General features: G+C 42.0%; 1 protein-coding gene across 1 annotated transcript; it reads right to left on the minus strand.

Annotated features, from left to right (window-relative positions):
• Positions 1-1,779: 1,779 nt before the first annotated feature.
• Positions 1,780-3,798, minus strand: LOC107465929 (uncharacterized). The gene is made up of 5 exons (XM_016084917.1): positions 3,793-3,798; positions 3,532-3,729; positions 2,784-3,483; positions 2,581-2,684; positions 1,780-1,947 (listed from the first exon to the last, which is right to left on the minus strand). The coding sequence occupies exons 1-5, from the start codon at positions 3,796-3,798 to the stop codon at positions 1,780-1,782; spliced, it is 1,176 nt and encodes a 391-aa protein (XP_015940403.1).
• Between the last annotated feature and the right edge of the window lie 6,031 nt (positions 3,799-9,829).

The raw sequence follows: 9,829 nt of genomic DNA on the forward strand, positions 1-9,829 counted from the left end.
GCCAAACCTTTAAAATTAACGCCCGGTTTTTCATTTCTAATATTTTTCTAAGGTTTTCGACTGTTTTCACTTTTTCTCGCACAGCACTAGGCAGACTTGAACCGGTTCGACCAGTTCAGCTGCCGGTTCATGGTTTTTCTCGACATAGTCTCGTACCAAAAGCTTTTTGGAAAGCTCCCCAAAACCTTGACGTGAATTGGGGATCACGGTCCGACACTATGCTCGATGACACACCGTGCAACATTACAATCTCCTTGATGTACAATCTTGCTAACTCCTCCATTGAATAATTCACTCGAATAGGCAAAAAATGAGCGGATTTGGTTAAGTGATCCATAATGACCTAAACCTCATCAAATCCCGACCTAGTACTCGGTAAACCGGTCACAAAGTCCATCGCAATTCCTTCATACTTCCACTGAGGAATCTCAAGTGGCTGTAACATTCCCGACGGTTTTTGATGCTCTATCTTTACCTTCTGACACGTCAGGCACTTGGATACCACTGTAGCTAAATCACTTTTCATCTCAGGCCACCGGAACATCTTCTTTAAATTATAGTACATCTTAGTGCTTCCTGGGTGAATGAAAAACCCACTATTGTGAGCTTCTGATAATAAGTCTTGTCTCAAACCCCCAACATCCGGTATACAAATTCTCCCCTTATATCTCCACAACCCTTCATCATCCTTGGTGAATTCTTCAAGCCTCTTCTCACCAACTGGTTGAAATAACTGCTGAAACTTTTGCTCATCTTCTTGAGCCTTCTGAATCTCTATTTTAAACGTACTCGAAATCTGTAACTGATTCAAACAAGTTTTTCTAGAAACTTCACCAATATCCAGCTTAAGATCCACAAACTTATCCACTAGCTCCACTTCCTTGATTCTCATCCAAGAAATTGTCAAGGACTTTCGACTTAATGCATCCACCACCACATTCACCTTTCCAGGGTGATAACTCAATTCAAAATCATAATCCTTTAGCAACTCCATCCACCTCCTTTGATGCATATTGAACTCTTTCTGATCAAAGATGTACTTGAGACCCATGTGATTAGAAAAGACACTAAACCTCACTCCGTACAAGTAGTGTCTCCAAATCTTCAATGCAAACACAATCACCACTAATTCCAAGTCATGAGTTGGGTAATTTACCTCATGCGGTCTCAGCTGAAGCGATGCATAAGCCACCACTTTTTAGTGTTGCATTAACACGCAACCTTAACCATTCAAAGAAGCATCACATTATACTTCAAACGGTTCATGCCGTTCCGGCAAAATCAAAATAGGCGCTGAAGTTAACTTTTTCTTCAAAGTCTGAAAACTCTCTTCACATTTCGACATCCATACAAATGGTACCTCCTTCCTTGTCAACTTAGTCATCGGTTGTGCAATACGAGAAAATCCTTCAATAAATCTCCGGTAATATCCGGCTAAGCTTAAGAAGCTTCTGACTTCCGTCACAGTCGTTGGTCTTTCCCATTCCATCACCACTTCTACCTTAGAATGATCCACGGCTTTTCCTCCCTTTCTCACCACGTGACCTAGGAACTTTACTTCCTCCTTCCAGAACTCGCATTTGGATAACTTAGCATACAATTTCCGCTCCTTTAAGACTTGTAACATAATTCTCAAGTGTTCCTCATGCTCCTTCACCGTCTTAGAATAAAATAAGATGTCGTCTACGAAAACCACCACGAATTTGTCCAGAAAGAGACGAAAGATTCTATTTATGTGATTCATGAACACAGCAGGTGCATTCGTCAACCCAAAGGACATCACGTAAACTCGTAGTGTCCATAGCGCGTCCTAAACGCAGTTTTTAGAATGTCATCCACTTTCACCCTTATCTGATGGTAACCGAATCTCAAATCAATCTTGGAAAACACCCCATCTCCTTGTAGTTGATCCATCAAGTCATCTATCCTTGGCAGCAGGTACTTGTTCTTCACAGTCACTTTGTTCAATTATCAGTAATCCACACACAGTCGTATTCCTCTATCCTTCTTCTTTACCAATAAAACTGGCGCTCCCCAAGGAGATACACTCGGTCAAATGAACCTCTTGTTCAGAAGCTCTTCCAACTAAGTCTTTAGTTCAGCCAACTCTATCAGAGCCATTCGATACGGCGCAATCGACACTGGTCTGGATCCCAGCACCAATTCAAATGCAAATTCAATCTCCCTTTGAGGTGGGAACTCAGGAATATCTTCTGGGAATACCTCCGGAAAGTCTTTAACTACCGAAATCTAATTTATGTTCTGGGCATCACCCAAAGCATTAGCAGCCAACAGGATATAACCCTAACACTCTTCCCCACTATAGTGCACCATTACAGAGTTCGGGTAATAACCCTCAGCCATCACTACTCCATTTTCTCCTTCCGACATAAACTGAATTGACCACTCAAAGCAATCCAACAAAACTCGAATCTTTGACAACTAATTAAACCCCAAAATCATCTCCAACCCAATCATTGGTAAACAAATCAAGTCATGCACAAATTTTCTACCCTCAAGCTTGAAACCTACTTGCCTACAACCTGACCTAGTCACAACCATCTGATGCGAAGTATGTACATGCATTTCAAATGCCATTTCTGACACTTTCAAGCCTAGTTCCTCAACTTTAGCAAACGAAATAAACAAATGCAAAGCTCCAGTATCATACATTGCAATTAAGACTTTATCACCAATTAAATAGTTACCTCTCATCAAAGGATCCGCCTTAGCAGCATCCTTGGCATTCACAGCAAATACTCACCCTTGGTGTTGACTCTGACCCGCATTCGGATTCTTCCCACGAGTGCAATCCCTCGTAATGTGGCTAGGCAATCCACATTTGAAGCAACCACCTATACCAATCTTGCAAGAGTCATATGGATGAAAATGTCCACAACGTACACAAGTCAAATCCAGAGAAATCTTACTATGATTCCCTCTCCCTTTCGCATACTTAAACTGATTACGAGTGTTCTTTCTGAAGCCTCCTTGACCTTGAGGCGCATATCCTCCTCTCTTGAAACTCTGACCCCTTGGATGAAAATACTTGCCACATCCCCTACTAGTATTTCCTCCATGAGTGTCCTTTGACGAAGCTACTGTCTTTGTGTATTCCTTAACCACCCTCGCCTTGTTCACAAAGTCGGAGAAGATTCGAATTTCCATAGGAGCCACAGCAGTCATGATGCTAACTTTCAAGCTCCTTTGGTACTTGATACACTTCCAACTTTCGTAGGTCTTCGGCGTACCCTGACACACCCTAGAAAACCTACAAAGCTTCTCAAATCGGCTAGTGTAGTCCGCCACAAATAAGGAACCTTGCTTCAGCTGCATAAGTTCCATCTCCTTCGCTTCCCTTTCAGACTCAGGAAAATACTTTATATAGAAGGCCGTTTGGAATACATCCCAAGGAACATCTGCATTCTGAAGTTGGAGCAAGCGACATTCTCCTTGCCACCAATGCTGGGACTCTCCCAGAAGCTGATAAGCAGCAAATTCCACATATTGGTTATTTGGAACATGCTATACTTGGCGGATGATAAGCAGCAAATACCAGTTGTCTACTTCTGTAGGGTTGGTTGAATCTCGGAAACTTGGCAGATGAACCTTGAGAAAAGTAGCCAAGGTGATTGGAGCACCTCCCATGTTATCTCCATTTCCCTCAGCATTATCATTCGTATTTTCTTCGCCATTTTCATTTCCATTTCCAGCCAGTTGGCCTAACCTCTACACGGCTTACAGAGTCACAACAGCATTAGCTTCCATGGTGTTCGCAAGATTTGCCATTACCGCCATGAACTTGGCATGATTGTCGGCCAGTTGCGCATTCCTACTCTCAGCTCATGAATGTGTACGACCTCGTCTGCGAGTGGCCATTAGGGTTCCTATCTACACTAAACAATCGATATCAAGGTGATCAGTCTCAATATCAAAAGCCTAGTGCTTTAATTATCCCAAACACACACTCACGAACAAGCATGCTATGTGTTCCGAGGGTTACCTGAAACTTTAGGTCGATCTCAAACGAGATCTTCTGTGTGGGTCGGTGCTGTTGTGTCTGACTTGTTGGACTTGGTGATGGTGCTGATCCTTCATCCCTGGAGGGTGGGGGGTACCTGCAAGGGACTCCAATGCTTAAGTTAGCAAGGGTATTAAGTATGTATTGAGTAGAATCAGAGTATGAGTTATACCTGGGTGTTCTAGTGTATTTATAATGGTGTGGAGTGACCTTATTAGATAAGATAAGTTAGTTATCTTATCTTTATCTTATCTTATCTTCAAGGGAACCGCCCTTCTCTCTGTAGGCTTGGGCTGCCTTAAGATTTAGGGCATGGTCCTCCATTTGGGCCCTTTATTGGGCTTTCCTGTGACTTGGTCGAGCTCTTTGAGAAGAGGTCGGGTCATCCTGACCTGAAGAGATCGGTCGCTTTGTCTGTAGAACATCCCGGGTCGGACAGCTTTGACCCAGGGTATGAACAGTGCCCCTGCTCGAGCTCGGTCTTCCTTTTGAGGTTAAGTCTTTAGTTTTAAGACTTTTGATCTTTCTCAGGTGAAGCCGAACTCGAGCATTTCGTCGCTTTTGTCTTTGTAGGGTTCCCTTTTTGAATGCAGAACGTTTTGCTTCCTTTGAAAATGCGCGCTTTTGGATTAGCGTCCTGGCCTTGGAAATGTGCGAGGGTTTTTAATGCCCCATTAATTGGTTTTTAATTCTCCGTTTCTCTTGGCTTTTATTTTGAAATTTACTCTCAAAAATGTTTTTCTCCTCTCTTGCCTTTGCTGTGACTTCCCTTTTTCTCCTCTCCTTCTGTTTTCTTTTGAAAACTTACATTTCTTGGTGTTTCTTCTTGCAACGTTTGTTTGGCGATCGTAAGCGCTTTCAATGACAATTTCTAGCCTCATCATCTTCAACCTTCTTGCGTATTCTTCTCCTTTCTCAGGTTGGTTTTGCTTTCCCTTCACCGTTTGTTTCTGCTGTGTTGTGTTTGGTTTTGAAGCTTTGATTTTGACTGAGTGCATGTTGGAAAGCTTGAATTTTATCCCGCCTGGTTTGTTACTGTGATACATGCTTTTTCCTTTTGACCTTACGTATGCTTCTAAGTGTATTTTCCTTGTTTGGCTCTTTAGGGCTTTGTATGCTACTACTGGTTTTTGAACTGTTATAGCCTTTTCTTTTGGCAGCTCGTTTGATCTTCTTCGCGTTTATTTTTTGTTGGAATGGGTTTCTATTGAGACATTAATCTTGTAGATTTTCCTGAATCTTTATTCCCTGATTGCCTCCAAAGGATGTCCCTGGACCTTGGGTTATGTCCTGGGGTTTTCCTTTTTTATTTGCTGTACTGCGCTGGATTGTGCTGTCTGGGTTGTTTTTATTTCGTTTGGGATGTCTTTCCCTTTTTAGTAATCCAATCTTTTTTCTTGTTTGTAGGACTAGTTGGCCATGTATTCCCGAAAAAATATTGTCGAGGCATCTTTTAAGGTTCCCGAAGGGATGTCTGATTGGCTGGACTCTCTTGTCTTGCTGTGTGTTTCTTTAGCCGATTCAGAATTTTGTGTGATGCTTAGAAAGCATCATTGTGTCTGTAGCAGTGAGGATCAGGAGGGCAATTATGAGTTGGTAGCACCTGATTCTGGTGATAGAGTTTACTTCCCCGTCTTGATCCAGGGGGAGTGTCCCTTCTTCTATGCTTATGACTTTTTTTTTAGCCAAATGAACATCACATTTCCTTTTACTTCTTTTGAAACTGACTTGTTATGGTCTTATAACGTAGCCCCTTCACAGCTCCATCCAAATTCATGGGGCTTCATCAAGATTTTTCAGCTTGTTTGCCAAGAATTTGGTGTTACGCCTTTGCAAACTCTTTTTCTATATCTTTTTGTGTTGACCAAGCCTGGGACTACCAAGAAGAAGGCTTCTTGGGTTTCTTTTAGGTCTGCCCAGGGGCATAAGGTTTTTTTCCATGAATGACGAATCTTTTTGGGATTTTAAGAACTACTTCTTTAAAGTCTGGGCTGTTGAAGGAGCCCGGCCTTTCTTTCTGGACGAAAATAACGAGCCCTGCTTTCCTTTAGAGTGGCAGAGAAACATAGTGGTATCCCGATATACTTGGGAGATGCTGGATGAGGTCGAGCAGGCCTTTGTGAATGTCTTGGAGGATATTTGGGGAGAACCTCCTCACTTGGATACTAAAAAATCTTTGGGAGACCCGTCCCTTATTCGAACTACATTTTGTATTTGTTTTGATATATCTTGTTATCTTATTTTTCTCCTCCTTTCTTCCTGGTATGATAAATTGTTGTTTTCCATTTTTCAGAGATGGCCAAAAACAATGATGCAATGAAGGCTTTCAAGAAGGCGAAGAAAGCTACTGCAGCTCAAAACACCTTGGCCCGTGTAGCTGGGTAAGGGACTTCTCAGATCCCATTGAAGCCGTCTGTGCCGAGCTCTCCTGGCCCGAGGAGAATGATCCCTACACCTCGAGTCCATTTGGCGGATCCCCCACAATCTTCTACTACTGCGGTGGTTTCTTCCTCGGCCGTTCCTCCTCCTAAAAGACCTCGAACCGTCGAACCTTTCAATCTGAATGCCCCGGATTTTGATCCTATTGGCTTTGTGGACCAGCAGATTGCCCCTTTTGGTGCCTTTTCTATGGATGATGTATCTCTCCTCCATCACTTGGATTTCATAACTCGGAATAGTGTTAAGATGGCTCATATGGGAGCTGCTTTATATCGAACTACCCAAAATCTGCCCCTGCATGCTACCAAAGCCTTTGTGGAGGAAGCTAAGCAGGAGTTTGATTGGATGAAGGGCCTTGGATGAATGGCATGAAGGAGGAATTTGAGGCGGAGGTGGCTAAACTGAAGAAGGAGTTAGAGGTGGAGAAGGCTAGTTCCCTTGCTTTAGCAGCTTCTATGCAGTTGGCTGAGGACACAGCCCTGAGACATAAAGAAAGCTATGTCACATCCTACCAGGAAGTGATGCATCTTTGGGAAGAGTTAGAGTCGGCCCGGGTTGATTATTCCGAGCTCCAAGTTCATCTTGTGGGCAGTGTAAATGCCGCTTATGAGAATCTAAAGGATCAAGTTCGAGTTCTTGCGCCCAAGCTTGACCTTACTCTTTTCAGCTTGGACAACATTGTAAAAGATGGTAAGATTATCCCAGATGACCCTGACAATGATGAAGTCGACCCTCCTCCTGTTCCTTCTACCAAAGTTTCCGTTGTGCCGCCTTCTTCTTCTCAGGCAGTTGAAGTCATTCAGCCTGAGTTTGATCCTGATGTCCAGATCCTGAACTGGGATGATGGGACGGTAGATGCAGTGCCTCTTCAGACTCGTCCTTCTTCACCTCGGGATACTGCTATTGGGAAAATTTTGGACTCCCTTTGATTATTTTTGATGTATTTGTGTATAGCCCGGCCTGTGGGCTTTGAACTCTTTTATTTTGTAAAGGTTATTTTGCTGATTTTTGATACTTCTATTGCTTGTTTAGCAACTTTATTTTGGAAAACAAAGTGGTTTCCGAGCTTCTGAGGCTGATTTTGGTGGCCTGATGGTGTTTTTGTGGAAAAAGAAATTTCCAACACACAAATCCGACCGACAAGTATACCGGGTCGCATCAAGTAGTAATAACTCACTTAGAGTGAGGTCGATCCCACAGGGATTGATGGATCAAGCAACTTTAGTGGATGATTAGTTTAGTCAAGCTAACATTGAAGGGATATTGGATGAAATGTAGCCAACAGAATTCTAAATGACAGGAAATTTAAAGTTGCAGAAAGTAAAATTGCATAAAACATAAAGTGCAAGAAAGTAAAATAGCTGAAACTTAAATTGCACGAAATATAAATTGCATTAAATGTAAAGGGGATTGGGTGTAGGAAATTTAAAATTCAACAAGAAAAAGTAAAGAGCATTCAAGCAAATGAAGAAGCAACACAGAATGTAATTAAGCTCAATTGTGAAATTTAAAGAGACAAATGAAGATCTCAGGGAATCAAAGAGACTAGAAAACAAGTCTAGATCTCAATTCCTTCCTTGATCCAACCAAGAACAATTGCAGAAGGAAAGAAGATGAAAGCAGTAAAGAGAGTTTTGGTTTAAATCCTTAATTTACTGAAATTTTGCAGAAGAATAACAAGAGAAATCTTAGACCAAGAGGGAAACTGAATTCCTTCACTCTCAATCCAAAACTTAAAAATAAAAAAGAGGAAAATTAAAAGAGAGAGCTCTCTACTACTACTCCTAATGCTCCCTAGTGGAGCTAGCCTCCTTCTTTTGAAAATGAGAATAATGCCTTTATATAGGCTTTACAAAGTGAAAATGAAAATGAAATTAAAACAAATTATAATTACAATGAAAATCCTAATCTAATTGATCCATGTGCCTTTGAGTGATGATGTGGGCTTTGCTCGCTTTGGATTTGAGGAGAAATGGGTTTGGTTGGCCTTGATTCAATTTGGAGAGGAATTGAATTTAAATGGAATTTTAGTTGAATTTTGGCCCATGGGTGACACTCCCAGGAGGCTGCTTTGCTCTTGTGGAGAGCAGAGCAGTGAAGCCTTGCATGGGGATCCAATTATCGTGCCAAGGTTTGGAGAGGCACCAGGGGATTGTCCTGCCCTTGTGGAGAGCGGGGCAGTGGTGTCCTGTGCGCGCCTTGCCTCCCTGCCGTGTCATGGTGCGTGCTTGTGTGTGCCAAGGAATGTTGCTCTGCTCTCCTTGTGGGCAGCGCAAGCTTTCCTTGGGGAGTGCCAAGTTCGAATCCCATGGAGTGCATTGCTTGGCTTTTTCTTCTTGGCACCTAATTCACACATAAGGCTTGGCTTCCTAGAGATCCTTGGTTCGAAACTTGGTAGAGGAAGTTGCTGCAATTTTTTTTTGAATTTTCATGAAGAGAAGCACGACAATGCTCTGCTCTCCAAGAGAGCATTGTGCTCTCCTTGGGAGCGCTACTTCCTTGATTTCCTTGTGTCTCCCTCTTCGAGCCTTGGTGGAAGCATTTTGGTTTATTTTCACTTATTTTTTGTCCTTAAAGATGACTTTCGCTCATGCCTCAATTGTACACCAAATATGGATTGCTATATATCATTGGAAAGCTCTGAATGTCAGCTTTTCAACGCAACTAAAAGCACATCAATCGGACATCTGTAGCTCAAGTTATAGCCCTTTGAAAAAGGCATGGTCATGCTGTGAGCGCCCCAAATTTAACTTAGCGAAAATTTTCTTCCAACCTCACTTTGCATCACGATATTGCCCTGCTCTTGGCAAGAGCAGAGCAATGTGCATGCTGGTTGCTTTCTTCTTTGATTTGGTCATGGGCCACGCTTTTAAAAGCGTGGCCTAAGGCTCCAAAGTGTGCTCCAACTTCAAAGTGTGCCCCAAAGCTCTTTTTTTCTCCTTTTTAGCTTATTTTGTGCTTCTTTGCTTCTTTTTCTTCTTATTTTCTACAAGATTTATAAATTTAAAAGATCAAGAAAATATTCTAATTAAGCACAAAAGAATGCAATATTTAAGCACTAATCAATTTCTTGTATGGAAAAGCATTGAAAAATAGGTATATGATGACTTGTCATCATGGACTCTGAAGCTTGCTATTATCATAACTTAGTAGTTTTTATATCATGTCTGCTTTGCACTCGTCTTGGTTCCTTCGTAGGTTGGGATTTTGTCTGACATGATTAGCTTGATTCTTTGGCTTGGTTTTGTTTGTAATCCTCCTTTTTGGACCTCATTTATGTCTCTTTTGGGGACTATTTTTGTAATTTGTGTCCTGGGCCTGACTTCATCATGTCGGGTCCTTTCGAATTACATGGTAATCCTCTTTCTT

The sequence above is a fragment of the Arachis duranensis genome, chromosome 9 (genome assembly GCF_000817695.3).
Source record: "Arachis duranensis cultivar V14167 chromosome 9, aradu.V14167.gnm2.J7QH, whole genome shotgun sequence".
Classification (NCBI taxonomy): Eukaryota; Viridiplantae; Streptophyta; class Magnoliopsida; order Fabales; family Fabaceae; genus Arachis; species Arachis duranensis.

Coding starts and splice junctions, on each gene's coding strand:
- LOC107465929 (XM_016084917.1), bottom strand. Junction 3,484..3,531: donor TGCTGCTTATCATCCGCCAA/GTATAGCATGTT, acceptor GCTGCTTATCAG/CTTCTGGGAGAGTCCCAGCA. Junction 1,948..2,580: donor AAATGGCATTTGAAATGCAT/GTACATACTTCG, acceptor GTGACTGTGAAG/AACAAGTACCTGCTGCCAAG.